The following is a 16,979-nucleotide window of genomic DNA, read 5'->3' as shown; positions in this document are numbered from 1 at the left end:
GTCAGAGTATATTAACACAGCAGACTGAAGCACCGTGTTTAATGTATGAAAACGTATATTGGGCATTTGTGAACTGCAAGTGGAAATATACATATTGAAAAATCAGAAATGATCCAATCTGGATTTCAGCTGTAAGTACCGCAGAATATCAGCCTATCTAGCTGCTCCTATAGTAATGTGATAACATTCACTCTGTACTCCACCAAAGGGCATCACACTTGTCCAGTTATTTATTCATTTATTTGATTCACCTTTTTAAAAGGGGTAAAGAGGTTGATAGCCTGCCTCACAGTCACATGCTTTTTAAGCAAAAGCCTAGGAAGGAAATTCTTTCAAGACTATTAAAATTCCTGTCTGTCATTTGAAAGTGGAAGCTCTGATAGAAATGTCAAAATCTGCCATAAAAATTAATGTTGAGCCAAACTTTGGCAACTGGCAACGGCAAATGGCATCAGTATTCAGAAAAATCATTCTTGCTGTTTTAAAGTCATGAGAAAGCAGAAGGAAAAAAAGACTGCAGAAAGCTAGTGGGGTAGCTAATGCAAACTCTGAAACACTAGTCCTTGGTTTAATGTGTGGTCCTATGTAAATACGTCCAGCTGTATCGTTGCATCGGAATGCTGTGATGAAGCCAAGTATAACAGTGGGACGCTACTGGGTTTCCTGGTCACCTGAAGAAAAGTGGTTTCCATAGAAACACCAATATTCTTTCCTTAAACCACAACAAAGACATGCAGCAGTAATAAAGTGTATGTTCGGTGGGGTTTAGGTACTCTGTAGACAACGTGGATAACAGTAACTAAAAGATGGCAGGATCTTGCCCTACCCTGCACTGTAGAAAGCCTCTTTTTTCTCCCTTTGGCTCAGCAATTTGAAAAGCATACTTCAGAAAAGGCTCTTCAACCATACTAATATCTGTAGTTTAAATTTTTTAGATTTGCCATCTGTGAATACTAAGGACTGCTGAGGTTTGTACCTCTTTTCCTCAAACCATGTTTCTCCCATTGCTTAAACTACCCTGGAGAAATCCATTCTTGATGGACTAATTTTTTTTTTTTTTAATTTATTTGGATTTGGGCGGATTTTTGGAGCTTAAGATAAAGGATTTTTTTTTTTATTTTCAAGTATCTGAAAGCCTAGTGCAGCTTACAGCTGCCAGAGTTTGCTTTCAAACTGGAAACAAAGATAATGGAAGTTGTCTTGCAATTGGGGAAAACATTACTACAGAAAGAATTAGGAACTAGAAAACATTGGAGCCCAAAATTCAAAGACTGGAGAGCAGTGGAAGTCTTGCAATTACTGTAACTGCTGTAACAGTATGAGGCCTTATTCAAAATAAAACTGATCCCCTTTTACAAGTTGCAGTATGCTCTGGGTAGATTACTTTCAGGCAAAAGAAGGTCAGAATAGCTTTGAAATTGTTGCTGAAAATGTGTTAAATACGCATCCTGCTCCTCCTAAACTAAGCCTTTATTATGTGTCCCTTTTCTAGTTCAGTCAATGCTCACTCTTCCCATCTCCCTGATCTTCTCCCATGCAACCACTGTCTTCCCAACTGTCATGTTAGCACCAGTGTTGTAAAGTCTTTTTTCTTAAGCTGCCAACACTTGGACACCCGTGGCACATTTATGCAAATTGGAGATCTGATTGATTTTGTGGGGTTAGCAGGACTGAAATGAGAACAAAGCCTATGTAAGAGTACCAGGATTCTCACCCAGCACTTTGAGAACAGGGCACAGTGCCACCACTGCTGATACATTGTGTGGATGCACAGAGGATAGATAATTCAAAAGATTTTTTGCCATATTTTCTGAAGTACTGATGATACAAGCAATTTGCAATTGCAAACATTTCCAACAGTTTCTGATTTTACAATGGAGTTTTATATCACTACTGAAATGCTTCTCCTCCTCTTCTCCCTTAACTTTTTATAGTTCAAATCCTAGCTGAAAATAATTTTTTTCCTCCTCAGTATTAGTAATATCATTTCACATCAAAATCCATTTTATTGGGAAATAAGAAAGCAAACCTGGAATGAAATGGAAGGGCAGTGAAGAAGTGCAACCCTGCAAAGGTTTAATCTCAAACCAAACATGTACTGGTTAATAAACAGCACAAGGAAGGCTGAGAAATTTGAAGAAATAAGTGACACAAAGTGAAAGAAAGTTTACCAGTCCATGAAATCTGTGGATTTAAACAGGTTTCTACAGCAGAGAAACAGGAAAGGACAATCTTATTACATTCATCTAGTCCCAAAGGCCAAAGCAGATGTATCCATCAGGCTGTAATTTCTGACCATAAAACTTTGCTTGAATAAAATCCTGCATGTGACCTTCATACATATTGCTGCCCTACAAACCTCTGTTACTCTACAGCTGAATCCCATTTAGTTATGACTCACTGCCTTATTTACTTCACTGATCACAATAAGCTTTCAAAAGCCATTACGAAGGCTTGAGTTGGTGTCTGTAAGCATACTCTGGTGACTAACCTGAATGACAAAAAGGTTGTTTTAAAAAAAATAAAACCCACATATATATGATTGCAATAAGAAAACTTGTCCAACAAAGCAGATGCTAAACAGCATCAGTCAAATCTATTTATCATGCATTATAGGTAGCCTACAGAAGAAAACCTTGGATTACTATAGAGATATTATTTAAGGTAAGTAAAACGTGATATTGTCAAAAAAGGAGGTAGGAGAAAGGAGCGGGATAAAAAAATATCAGCACAAAATAAAAAGCAGGCGTTTGCCATGAGGTTTAAAATATTGGCAATGGATCTCCGAGGACCCTACACATCTTTGGACGTGGGTCCTGCTGAGCTCCAACAACCCTCCAGATGCTGCAGATGCCTCAAGCACTGCAAACACCTGCAGAGTTTGCTCCGTAACTCGGCACGCAAGTGGAAATGGCAGCACAGGGGCTGTAGAAACTGTGCTGCCTGAGGAGGCAGATCAGCACGAGCCAAAGAGTCACCTCTGGTTAAAGTTACCAAAGCCCCTCCCTCCCTCCCTCCCCTTGCCTTGGGATAAGGAATTACAGCAGACAATAATACCTCAATGGAAAACACCTTCCCCCAAAGATAAGTAAATCAGTATTGCAAGAATACGACTTTGTGGAAAATGTTTAGAAGACAAGGAGGGTTTAGAGAATCATTAGTAGTGGATTGAAACAGATATTTAGTAGTCTGTCTACCAAGGTAACTCAGCAGAGAATCCCACAAAAATGCACAGGCTGTTGCATATTTCACATTAGCCATTCAGCAACCATATGATGATATTATTAATGAGAAATTAAGGATTGGAGGAAATAGCAGGCTTTGAACCATAAAATTTAGGCTTTAATTATTAGTGTATTGAAGTAAGCACAAGAACAATAAAAGTAAGAGAAAGATACCACCGTGATTTTCTGACAAACAAGAAAGAAGCGATGTATTTATTTTGACCAAATTTCCCAGTGAAAAAAAAATACCAGTCCATTAAAAAGAAATATAGAAACATGACTCTTTAAAAATAATTACAGTTTAAGTATATTATAGAAGTCAAAACCTTTTGAAGGCCTATCCCACCCTTACCTAAATTCTGCTGTAAATTGAAGTCTCACAAGAAAGGAAGTAAAGTTTACGCTAATATATAATTGCCACTAGTGTGGATCTAGCGTAATAATTCCTTGTTTCGTAGTGCTAAAATACTGACTTGCTACCATGCAAAAACTGACTATCCCTACTTCCTTCATTGTCTATACCAAGAAAACTTCAATTCCTGCTTTCCCTTTGTAACACCCAACGTGGGCACAGCATTAAAAAGTCAGCCACAGTATTCTTCCTCTCTCCATCACACAAGCACACAAATATTTTGAGACATCGCATAAAAGAGTATTATAAATATTGTGAATTATTTTGTATTGACGAAAGAAAGGAAGAGAGGAAGGAACATGGCGTGTTGGACGTTTCCACAGGTGCATGTCACTGTGACACCGACTGGGCTGCAGCTGCTGTGAGGGCCTGGGATGCACCATCTACATGCCTCAGCCACCCTTCTCAGCCGCTCTTCCTCCTCTGCAAACTCTCCCCTGCGCCCATCAGGCTGGAGCTACGCACACCTGGCCATGCACCTCGCTGGTCCTCACCCCATCCTACCAACTGGGCTTGCCCTGGGCTTGCCTCCCCCCTCGTGGGGCAACCTCAACCTCATCCCATCCTGATGAGTGCCCATGCCACCCCACAATGTTGACATGCAAACGAGTCGCACAGTAAACCGTATGCATCACGCTCGCTGTTGGCCCTCTCTGACAGAGCATATACCGAAGGGGAGAAAAATTTCCCTAACTTAAAGAAACTCAATTTCACCTCCTATTTCCGTGCACTAGGACATGCCTATAAATCGTCCCTGAGGCACTTCCAGTGATATTATAGGGCATGTCATTCACAGCTCTTCTAGAATAAAACAATTCATCTTTGCAATACAGTCTCATGGCTCCAATCAGAACTGTTAATGAGATGCCCTAAGGTACAAATGGAAGACATTTCAGGGCACCATAATAATTTATAAAAACAGATTCAGGGGGAAGAACAGTAGGTACCACACAACAGCCAATCCTCTTAAATTAATTATCTTTACATCCCAAAATCAATATTATCTGAGTGTTCCTGTTTATGTTGTTTGGGAGTTACTTGCTAATTTTGTTAATAAAATGAAATAAAAGGTAGAAATAATACTATTAGTGGATCATTATGAAAAATAAATTTGTAAATATCTCCTCTGTACCTAATGTCTTATTTTATCAGATCCTTGCTCATGACTTCTTGTTTTTTGAAATTCAAAATCCTAGGCAAGTTTTTTAAGAACTTTCTCTCTTCACTAAAAGGGGCACATTTTAGACAAATTTAGAACAACTTAAAGTTATTATTATGGCTCTAATGCTTTAAATTAACATTTTACAAAATATTAAAAGCTATTTTTTTTAAAGGCTATTCTGTAGTTTAGACAAGATGAAAAAAGTCGAACTTTTGATTCTGAAGTACTAAGCAAACAAAGCAAACATCAAGCAGTTTATATAAAAAATAATATAAATAAATTAGTAGACTATCATAATAAATAAATAATATAATTTTTGCACATTAGGCTCTACCTGATAGGAGAGGCCATGGTACGTCGGATTCATATTAGTGTTGTTATGCTTCCAAGGAAAGGGTCCCACTGGCATGGAAATGACAAGTTTGGGCATACTGAATGCCACACACACTTAAAAACATGAGATTTAGCCTCATTCTAGTATTTCTTTTACAAATGGAATACAGAAATAGCCTTGTTTCTGTACGTTCATTTAAACGATCTTTTCCAGGTGTTTAGTATCGTGCATTTTGGCTAAGTTTGTTTCCAAGGGATAAACCATGAAATATGTGGCAACAGTTACAGAGGTCCCCTTCCCTGCTACTAATGCTTGTAAGAAATCCAATTAAGAACAGGTGGCAAGTGATATAAAGATGTGGAAGAAAGGAGAAAGGGAAGAAACTGGTGCAAAGTAATTGAAACATTACAGTGCAGCTTATGCCTGTATTCAGTTAAAACAAATTAAAAGAAAACACATTACCTGTGGTAAAATAGTTCGACAAGGAAAATTTTACAGATATATGCATGCAAAAGACGCAACCTTTGTTCTTCACTCAAATTATGCCAAACAAAACACAGGGCACTTAAAAGATATTGAATATGAGGCTTTGCTAGCCATGTAGCACTACAAGAAACAGTTTTTACTGGCAAATACTTTCTCGAACGTGTCAATATCACAACAGACCTTTTCCCCCCAACACATGGTAATAAAATTTATGTCAAATCCACTCCATTCACATTTTAAATATTGACTATACCAAGATATTTTCAAAAATGACAAATGTAACTTTTGCAAGAAATAAGTAATTGAACATTAAAGTATCAGGTCATAAACTCCTTTGGAATGTTCTACTTTGCTAGACACCCCTACTTTCTTTGTTAGAAATAAATAAGTTGCTTAAAGCATCATTCTGTGAAATAATTTGCAACTGCTTTAACAACGATAAAGGAAATTAATTGCTAAGTTTCAGTGTTAATCAATGTTAATCACAGAGCACCAGCTAACATTATCCATCCTGGACAAACTGGAAAAAAGCTTAAATACTAATAGCGTGGAAAGTATCTAAAAAAGACTGACGTCACCCATTTTCTCCCTCTGGATTCTAAAAGGGTCTGATAGCTTCAGTTTTTATGTTGGCCTTTTCAGATTGAAATAGATTGAATGATTCTGATTGGAATACTTTCAAAATCACTTCTTTTTCCGCCTCAGCCTTATCAAGCCCAGACTGTAATGCTTCTCATTACACAGGTCTATCCACTTGTAAAATTTAACAAAACAAAAAAATTCCTAAATTCTGAAAAATTACAAATGCCACTGAAAAAATTGTGATATAAGCTTTAAAGACCTTTTCATTAACATTGCCTTGTCAATAGTCCATTGAAGCCAAACGGGTATTGACCTTTGACTTCACAAGTCTCAGAGCAACTGTTTGCAAGTTTGCTGCTTAAATCTCAAGTTCTACCTCAAGTGTCAATACAGAGCCAATAAGGATATAGAAAGTCATCTAAATTTTCTTTTCTTGTTAAGAAAAGTTTAATAATATACCTACAATAAACATCTGCATCTCGGACAGAAGTTAGCGTGCCAGAACAGCAAAGAAATAACGAATGCTTAGGAAACAAATTTGAATCCATATTTCTAAAGACTTCATATAGCTGTCTTTCCAGACAACTGCTCAGTCACACCAGGGATTTACTAATCCAGCTCAGAGGGATTTCAAATATTGAGTCCTGTCATCATCCTACCGCTACCACAGGAGCCCAAAGCAACATCCTCATCTCTTGTCCAATAATTGGGGAATGACAAAGGATGAACTGAGTACAAAACCATATTGGACACAGGTGGCATTACGAGTCATCAGGTTATCTCTAATCCCTCCTATAAAATAGGTAACTTTTTCAGGTGTATGTGCTGAAAAAGTTATCCACACAACAACCTATATTTTCCAACTAAGTGCTGTTAGTTGCAGGAAATTGAACCGAAAAATAGTATTAAGAAGTCATAAAGTAAGGACTATCAGTTTGACAATAACTTCAAAACAGTGCAAAAGAGGGAAGACGTAGGCAAACTGTGTCTGGCTTCCCTACCATTTTTCAAGAGCCTTTACTTACAAAATGGATAAAAGCTAAGTTTATAGTTTGAAGTCACTAGACCAACACAAACTATAGCAGCTAAATCCAAAATTAAATGCAATATTTGATATTCTATGTAAAAAGAAGCCAACAAAAATTACAAATTCCTCATACAGCTAGGAAGCTATCAGGGTAGTATTTTGCATGTCTCTGCAGAAACAACAGCAGGAAATCTGTTTAGATGTCCTACCTTCTTGAACAGCCTGAAACGGATTGTTGCCATCCACAAATGTCACTGAACATGTGATTTTCTCCGTTTGTAAGATTTCATCATTCTGGTTGAGATCAGCAACTGCCATTCGAAAAACTTCCTCATCTTTTTTAGCAGATTCATCAAAAATTGCCCCTGGGGGGAAAAAAAAAACAACAAAAATCACGTTGCACCTTTCACCTACAGTATCCCAAAGCATTAATCATAAGCACTTAAGACATTTTACGCTGTAACATCATCCCTTCGCTCACTCCTGAAGACCAGTTCTCTCAACACAGAACCCAGAAGCTACTTCACAATACACAAAATTTCTACATTTGGACATAATTTAAGACATAAGTAGAAGAGAAGCATTGATTCCAGCTAGAAATATTGGGGAAATCTAGTTAAGCACAAAACAAATTATCTGTGTAGGAACACGGCCAAGAAATGAGAACTAATTACCTTTCCAAAGGTGCCATTTAATACACTGAATGACTGCAATGGTCTAGGATATACATTTAACATCATGTCTAGCGATGATTAAAAGATATAAAGTTCAAATGAGGTGAGAATAGCCTAAAATGGTAGCAGCACTGGGAAAATGAGTTAGAATTGACAACCATGATCAATAGACAGGTCAGCAGCTGATATAAACTATTTCAGGTCTAATTCCTATTGGATTTGTAAAACAACCACTCCAGCTAACTGTCTGACTCTTGAAGTCAGTAAATTAAGTTTAAGAGGTTAATTAAAATAATTTCTACCTTTATAAACCTGACAGAAAGTGACTATTCTGCCTTTTTTCCCAAAACATTCAAGCAGAGCATCGTAAACAGGAAACCATTAAACTCAGGAGGAGTTGGCACAGTGAAGGTGTCCAACCCTCACACAGCCAATTCTTCAGATGTATTGAAAAAGAACTCCAAGGCTAATCCAGAGGTTTTAGCTTTTTTTGCTTTCTTTAAACTATAGTGTCTCTTTAAGCATCACTAATTTCCTATTATTTTACATTTGCTTCTTTGATGAACTATTTATGCAGAGATGGCTCAGATTACACTGTTATAGTCCTGTGTTGAATGCTATATTGTTAAAACCCTCAAATCATAGCTGTTAGATATTCAAGCACCTTTAAAGTTTTCATATCCAGACAGTAGATTAAAGAGACAGAAGGGATGCTTCAAAAACAGACTTTTGAAAACTGTATTTAATCATTATGAAATTTCTTCAGTTTTCAGGTTTATTTATTCTTGAATGTCTGTTGTCAATACAAAATTCAACTAAGGCAGCATATGTGGTGAGGCAGCCAAAGATAATAGAAAATGCTGATCACTGGTGATTTCAGGTAAATACCTGCAATCAGTGCTGAAAAGAACTGAAAAAGATTCATTTACAGGAAATGGCTACTTTAAGAGAAATAAACTCCATACACAGTGTTTATCATGTTTTTCACACTGACCTCCAACACTCATCTCCCTGCCAGCACCACTCATCCTACATGAGCGTCATCGCTTCCTACAATCTGACCGCTTTGACTCCAGCATTTTCCCTCCTGAAGCTGCTGCCATCTGGAACAGCTGTTCTTTACCTCTCCACCTCATTCACCTGTCATCTCTGTGCAAATCTCAGCTGAAAACATTCATTTTCTTCCTTGCCGCCATTTCTATTTCCCTTGTTTTATTTAGCTCCATAAAGCAAAGCCGCACATGGCCGAGAATATGCTTTGTATGCAAAATGCTGCAAATCGTGTCTTCTCCACAAAGACGACTATTTGTGTATCCAGGTAGCATTTAAGAGTACAAAAGACTTTGTCCAATGATACACCTTAAAACATGTTTGTTTCTAATCTCATGGAACAGTTCAAACCAAAACCACAGATACTTCATTTTGGGGATACGCCTGTACTGATGATGACAACATAGCCCAGCAAACTTTGTTAATAAACATTTGAAGGAACAATTTTACATGGCTACTAAGTAACAAGGTTAAAATTAAGAAGGGAAAATAATGGTAGTAATTAGTCAAATTCTATCCCTGTAGAGTAATTCTGTAATAAATGCCACACCAGAAGGAAGTGAACACGTACAAGTTTCATGCACACATACAGGGCAGCTGTTGACTGTGTTGCAGAACAGCATGGCAAAATAAAGACCTTCCAGCCAACACTGCGGAGTACAGCTTCTTATTCTACAGCTGGGAAATGTCATCTCAAGCCTAGCTTTGTCCCCAGAATAATCCAGATCATTTATTGAGTAGAGGATACAGTCCAAGTTATCTAGTGTTTCTTTTGCATATGCCACCACAAAAATCCTCTTTAGCCCCATAGCCCGTCCACTGGGCAGCAGAGAACTGCTCCCAAGACAGTACATTGGCCAGTCTGGCATGAAGTTTCTCAACAGATGAACCTTCTTGAGAATCTTTCTTGTTTCTTTCACACACAGATATCCCCAATAAACTCCTATGCTCTTTCTCCCATTTCTCAGCCTGACGCAAATCCTACCTCTGACAGCATCTGGACGGTATAGTATAAGGAACTGGATTAGATGAAACTCTATGCAGCCTTCACAAACGACGCCCTTTCTCACTGTAGTACAATTGCTCCAGTTGTGCTCTGACCGCTGCTTACTTTATTTATGGCTCCATGTATCAGACACAAATTTCAAAACTTCTCCTCTAACCAATACCACATCTGACATTTTAAACAAGCTACCTCACAGAAACGAGACATTACCCATGCTCTAGTGTAGGAGTATCTCCATAGGTAAAACAAATAAATATATAGGTGAATTGCAAAAAAAGTTGTAACCACAATTCCCACCTGAGCATCCTAGCAGGAATAAGATTGTCTTCCTTCAGAAACTAAGACCTTATTAATTAGAGTATCTAACTTAGCTACACAAAAAGCCTTTTAAGATATACTAAAGATGACACTGTTCCTTTCAGGAGACGGCAGTGGACAGCAGCACATGCATTACACTTCAAAAAGTGATAAGAGAAATTTTATTTCATAATTGATTCTCAAAGTTTAATTTCAGTTTTCAAATAAAATTGGAAAGCTAAAAAAAACCCAACCAACCAAACCACAAAAACCCTGAATAATTTTGAAATTGTTCCTACTCTCACATATATATTTTTAGGTCCCTGTCTTTTATTTCAACTGTATTCCATGTGTCTATATATCTCTCTACATTACACAGGTGAGGGGGTTATTATTTTTGTTTGTTTTCTAAAAGAAAAGCCTTTTCAATGAAAAGGTAAAAGCCATTTTTTGGATTGTGCTAACATTGCTGGAATATTTTCCTTTTCCTGTGGTTTCAGGAATCATCCTCTGGTTGACAAGAGTGAATTTTCTGATGTGAAGCAGGTTGATTGAAATTTTTACAGCTACTAGGTGTGATTTTCTTTCCTTGCTGAGGCCTGAAATCACACGGAAATTTTGATGCTTATTCTTTCAAATATAGTCTTTTAACCAAGTCAAACAAAGAACCCAAATAAACCAATTAAGGGTATCACACTTTAAAATTACTTCTATAGTGAGAGCTACATGCTCTTTCATTTCCTCATGTATAGCTGCAAAATAAGAGAACTGGAACGATTGCAAACTTATTTGGAGTACGTGTCCAAAATGAACCCTTTTGCCTACAGGAAAAATTGTTACAGAAAGTAATGAACAGCTGAGGAGAAAAAGCAAATTATTCCTATGGATACTGTAAGACACTTGCTCTCTAGAAAATGATGCAACAAAACTATTTACAAAGGGAAAAAGTCTTCAAAATTATACAAAAGTTCTTTTGTCTTCCACCCCCACTGCTCACCTTAGCTGAAACAGGCCTCACACTAAATGTGTCATTTCTAACTATACTCAAGGAGTATTCCCATGATTGCATCAGGAGCCGACACGCTGACACAGCAACTACTTTGCACCAGTTTCCCCTCCCCCCGTTTATATTAGCATGTCATTACTTTCAGCTTTATTTCAGAATCTGGATGAGGACAGCACAAACGTTAATTCTCTACTGGCTTTTTAAAAACCTCAGCACATCAATAACGCCCTGTAGCTTAGCAGAGAATTCTTTGTGTTTAACTATCTCATTCACACTAGACCACGTCACCAGGAATGTCAGTTTAAATGAATATAGACCAAATCATACAAACGCTCAGTAAGTTCACCAAGTACCAATGACATCATTAGAAAGGCTTTTCAAAGATCATTTGTCCTACTGACCCATACATACAAAAATATAATCCAAATTAGATATTATCAGCTATTTCTAGAGTAATTTGCGCAGTCTACTGGAATCAGCCCAGAAAACGTAAAAATAGGAGAGAAATGCATCATGACTGCAAGGGTGAAGTGTGAAGAGATTTAAACCAATGTTCATCTTTCTATTGACTAAGAAAAGACAAAGTCCACTGCTTGCAGTATGATAATCTTATTATCATATGATATGATAATCTTATTATCTATGAAAGTATGACACTTCTGGACCTTAGTGCCCCATATTAGTCTTAGGAAATTAAGTATCTCATTTCAAAGAGGAGGGGGAGTACATAGATTAAATGCCATTGTGAATTGAGGTCACAGTTCAACTTTAGCACGTAAATTTGATTTTCACTTTATAACGTTGCACACACATACTTCATCAATAGAAGCAATATACACTTTGCCCAATAATTTACTAGTTCACAAGTACAGGAATGTTTGGAGACAAAAGGAAGAAAAAGGGGAAATGTAAAACACAGTAACTTTTTGAACGACTATCTGATGTTCTCAGCAGCTGCTGATTCTATGAAAATTCTTTGTCCCACCGATATTGCCAGCCTGTTCCAGTATCTGAATCCAATTCCACTGTATTTTCTCAACTGCTGCTATTACATTATTATTCTGAATGAGAAACTTAACACAGCTGCTGGAAGAAGGATGCCCGTGCTGTTAACTCTCAGAACTGGAAGCTGAGGGTTTTTAATCCTCATGGCAAACCTCATCTGAGATGTCCCGCAGGGCTATGAGTGCATCACCACAGGTCTAGCTCCCCTATAAGAAATTAGGTTAAGAGACATTAATTTCTTAGGGCTTAAATCAATGAGACTCATATTTGAGATCCTGAGATACACTGTGAAATAAAATCCCATGTTATTTCTAGGCCATATGAGTGTCTGGTTGGGAAAATTTTTATAGAATCCATTCATTTTTACCTATAATGGCAAATGCCTGGCTATACTGCATACTATCACGTCTGATTGCATGAATATATACATACAGCTTTAGAAGGCCACTTATATTATAATGGAATTATTGTCAACAAGAACAAGAGAGACTTGATGCATTTGAGAGTCTGGCTGCGCTCACGTAGGAATTCAGAAGGTCACATACAGAGACCTTCCCTTGCGTATGCAGCTCCCATTGCCATGGTATTCAGCATGCACTAATACAGCCAGACCCTAAATTTCACTTATGACGTATTTAGAGCTGCTGTTAAGTTTCTCTATTGACTGATAGGCAGTCAAGTACATGCAATCACATCTTGATTTTGTCAATGAAAGGAAAACATCAGCATGCTTCTCCTTTCTCTTTTAAGTTGGATACGTTTTAGAAACCCTTTAGAATGGGCACAGTAAGCTTGGTTTTGTCTTTGCAGCACAAAGGGAGTGTAAATCCTCCGTCTCCTTTGTATCAGGAGGGACTTTCCAGCAGATGTGTCCTCAGCTACCTCGCACGTCATGTTGCGTATGCCAGGCATGGCACAGGGCTTGGCTGTCAAGCCCCCCAGCCCTAAGGGACCACAGCTGGCTCACATGGGGCCAACGTGAGGCTCTAGCTCAGGGCACAGCCAGTCCCTTGGGTCTTAAGTCATCAACCTCATGCGTTTGCTCCTCGGAGGCTCCTTGCTCTGCACCACAGGGATCCTGACACCAGAGTGAATCTAGGCCAAGCTGAAATTTTTGTTTCGTTTGTTCATTTTAATTTTTCAAGACTTTCACAGCTCCCATGACAGTGAAAGAGACAGCAGGGTAGGCCTAGGAGCACCTATGCCGGCTCCTTCTGCAGAGAAAGTGATGTCCCCCTGCCTGCCAGACTGTAAAGGCAGAATTTCTCTTTCTACTTTATATATCTCATATTTTTATGAGAACAGTTCAAGAAATTGAACAATACGTCAGCATATATCTTTCACCAGTTATCATCAGACATGTAAAAGAAAATTAAAATAATCAGCTTAACAGAATATATTTGCCAACACTAAATCTACACATACATATGCAAGGTCCGCTTGTGACTTTAAGCAGCACATGTGAGATCAGAGGATCAGCAGTGAAGTTTCTGGATTATCACTGATGAAAGAATACTCAAGCGAAAGAACCATCAGGTCTACTGTCATTTTTTTTCCATGGACTTTTCTAAAGGTCTACTTCTGATAGAGAAGGGTTGATATTTTTCCAGGCCACACCATAAGCAATGCCATTTTCCCTGAAATCACTGACAGTGGTTGACCGTACATTACATAGGCCTGCATACAGGTTGCTGCTACATCCAAAACACATTATTTAATCAACCACAATTGCATCCATTTTTAATCTAATGAAAAAATAGCAAAATTAGTAAATACACGACCACACCTAAGCAGAATACATGAAAAAAACCCACCCCAAAACCAAAAAGCCACATTATTTTCAAGGGAAGCCACCTTACCTGCAAATCTTGCCATCTTGTTCTGCAATGTGGTGGACATAGACAAATGAATTGTACATTACTGGTATTTAAGGAATTAGAGAAGCTACCCTTTTAGTTGGACACAACAATTAAATCAAAGATTAAAAAACTGGATTGGAGAATGAGTTTTCCATCGTGTTTCCCCATTCACACCCAAGTTCAGCAAATGGTTTGTATGCACAAGCCTAACTTTAGGCATGTGAATAATCTCTCTCAAGTCACACCTTAAAATGAGACTCTTTGCTGGGCTTAATATGGCTCTGCCAACTTTGTATGGCACCACTTACTCTAACCACTGCAGAAGGTACCTCTGCTCGCTCTGGGAGCTACGCCATAAAAATACACGGTCCATTTCTGTTCCTTTTTTAAGTGATTAACCTCCTGTTCTCAGTGCAGCTCTATGGCTGGAACATGATCTAAATGATGCAGGAATTCCTTCTCTTTGTTGCTTTTTGTTTTCTAACTTTAAATATTTGAAACAAAGAGGTGAAGGAGGAATTTTACAGGTTTTTCAATCTGGCAAACTGCTAGAGGCAAAGTTTGTTTCAAATACAGTGAAAGTAAGAAAAGTGCAGTTATCATCTAAACACAGAAAAGTCTCTCCATTCTTCTGCTGAAGCACGGTTGTTTTTTAATGTCCCAGTCTCACAGTTAAATAACCAATATAACTCTATTGTTTCTGAAGTCTGTTATTTGTTTTAAATGATTTGACTACAGGAGGGTATTCCACTGTATTATACTTTTTCTTTTTTTTTAATTTTCTTTTTTTTATCTCTAGAGTATACTACGCAGTTTTGGAAGTATTAAGATGGTTTGACAGCTTGACAAAGAAAATAAAGACTCAGCTTTTTATGAGCTTTTCTGAACAGATTTATATACAATGAGAGCCAATGCTTCAGGTATTATATGTCAAACCTATTAATTATAAAACAATATAGAATTTCTAGAAAAGCTAAAACACAAGCCTGAAGGTATGGAATCAATTGTCTTTGCGTTGCCTTTACAAAATTTAATTTTAATACATTTAGAGGTAGTCTGGGGTCAATTCATTTGGCCACAACAGGTGCTAGAGATCTGTGGAGCTCTTAGGAAATTTTGAGAATTACTGCTCTCACAGTTTGCAGTACTAGTACACGCCTTGGATTTTTTTTTTTCTGCTTAATTTCTGCAACATTATGGATACACATCAGTGTCATTGGGAATTATGTTCACATTTGGAAAGAACAGACTCTAAGATCTTGTCCGCCTTATTTACACTGTCCATTAGGCACCTATGCACAAGCATGAACACTTTCCAGTCACCGTTGATTTATCTTAAGCTCATCCCAACAGACATTTCTAACTGTTCTCAAGTTCTAAACCACCATTTTACACTTATATTTAATACAACAAATGGTACAATTTGTCAAAATTGTCTGCTGAGTCTCGTTAATCTCATTAAAAAAACAGCTGTCATTTGCCAGACCCATTTTGAAAGTGTTATTGTTGGCTAGAGAGCACAAGGAGGAGGAGGGCAGAGGGAGAGGAAGGCAAAACACTGGGGTCCTACTAAAAAATGCATTCATTGAAGTGCATTTTTTTCTATGCAACATATAATCAAAGGCATCTTAAAAAGGCGATTCTAGAAAATCTCCTGGTAAATAATAAAATCCCTTCTCAATTGCTCTACATTCTCATTAACTTAAGTGGTCCTTCAGTAGAAAATGAGTGTAAAAACTACTAAATCAAAGGAATAACAATTGACATACATCTTGCATTTTTTATAGCCAACTAATTGATTGCACAAATTGCAGAGCCACAAAGAATTTGTTCCTGCAAATTGAAAAACACTGTTGTGGCATTGGAGACTGCTATCTACTTCTGTAGATGCAGCAGGGCACAATATTATCATCATATAAACAATACATTTTATACACAATGTACCTTTCACAGGATAAGAATTAAGATATCTTCTGTGCACTGTTCCACTATAAACTTGATGTGGTGATTAACTACAGTGATAATATCTTCACATTCATTATACAACAAATGAGCTGATAATAATGAGAAGCTTTTCATGTTTTCTATCATATCCATAACTATCAAGTTGGGGTCTAGCTGTGAAAACCATCTGCTTTGGTAGATATTATTGCCACATTATTAATATCCCATACAGAAAGTTAGTATGATGATCATAAATTTGCTGAATAGTATCTGAATTCTTGAAAAAAATATTAAAAAGAAATCTTATAACGTATATTCAGAGCTTGCTTACATCTTGTTTTAGAACCAGAGCAAACATTGATTTGATATATTATTTCTTCTTTTTTATTAGCCCTGACTTCTGAATGCAAGGATGACTGCATCCTAAAAAAAACCCTAAATTGTTGTTAAGCATTTGTCATTGCTTACTGTCTTCCGCTCTCACACTCGTTGCTCTGCCTCTACGTGCAATTCTGCTTTGTAATTTTTGGAAGACAAACTAATGCTTTAATTAATCAAATTATGCAGACTGCTAGGTAGAGATGGAGGGAAGACTGCTGCCAAACCATTTCTTTATGACATGGAGCAGCTGCAGCACCTTACTCCACTAGCAGCTGAACTTTGTGGAGAATGAGATTACCAATATGTTAGAGATGTCGTTAATACACAAACATATGCCTACACACACACAGACGTAAAAGTGCAAAGCTTACAGTGTGAAATTTTTCTGGAGGGCATTTTTCTGGTTTTTCCTTCCTATTTCACTTTAAAATTTACACAAGCCTTTTGCTCCAAGTAGTTTAATCATTTCATGCAGTACAGCAGCCTGACTTACAACACTGAAGTGCAGGTGTTGACACTAAAGATTGCCA

At 37.5% G+C, this 16,979-nt stretch overlaps 1 protein-coding gene across 2 annotated transcripts in view; it reads right to left on the bottom strand.

The window, feature by feature from the left end:
* The window catches only part of GRID2 (glutamate ionotropic receptor delta type subunit 2), a 735,317-nt gene that overhangs the window by 573,840 nt on the left and 144,498 nt on the right, over positions 1 to 16,979 (bottom strand). For both annotated transcript variants that reach the window (XM_075499270.1, XM_075499271.1), the window contains exon 2: positions 7,437 to 7,592. In XM_075499270.1, coding sequence (XP_075355385.1) covers positions 7,437 to 7,592 — 156 coding nt within the window. The remainder of the gene's footprint in view (positions 1 to 7,436; positions 7,593 to 16,979) is intronic.

This window comes from Mycteria americana, chromosome 4 (assembly GCF_035582795.1).
Source record: "Mycteria americana isolate JAX WOST 10 ecotype Jacksonville Zoo and Gardens chromosome 4, USCA_MyAme_1.0, whole genome shotgun sequence".
In the NCBI taxonomy this organism is placed as follows: Eukaryota; Metazoa; Chordata; class Aves; order Ciconiiformes; family Ciconiidae; genus Mycteria; species Mycteria americana.
The sequence above is the reverse complement of the archived record's forward strand: the minus strand, read 5'-3'. Positions and strand labels throughout refer to the sequence as shown.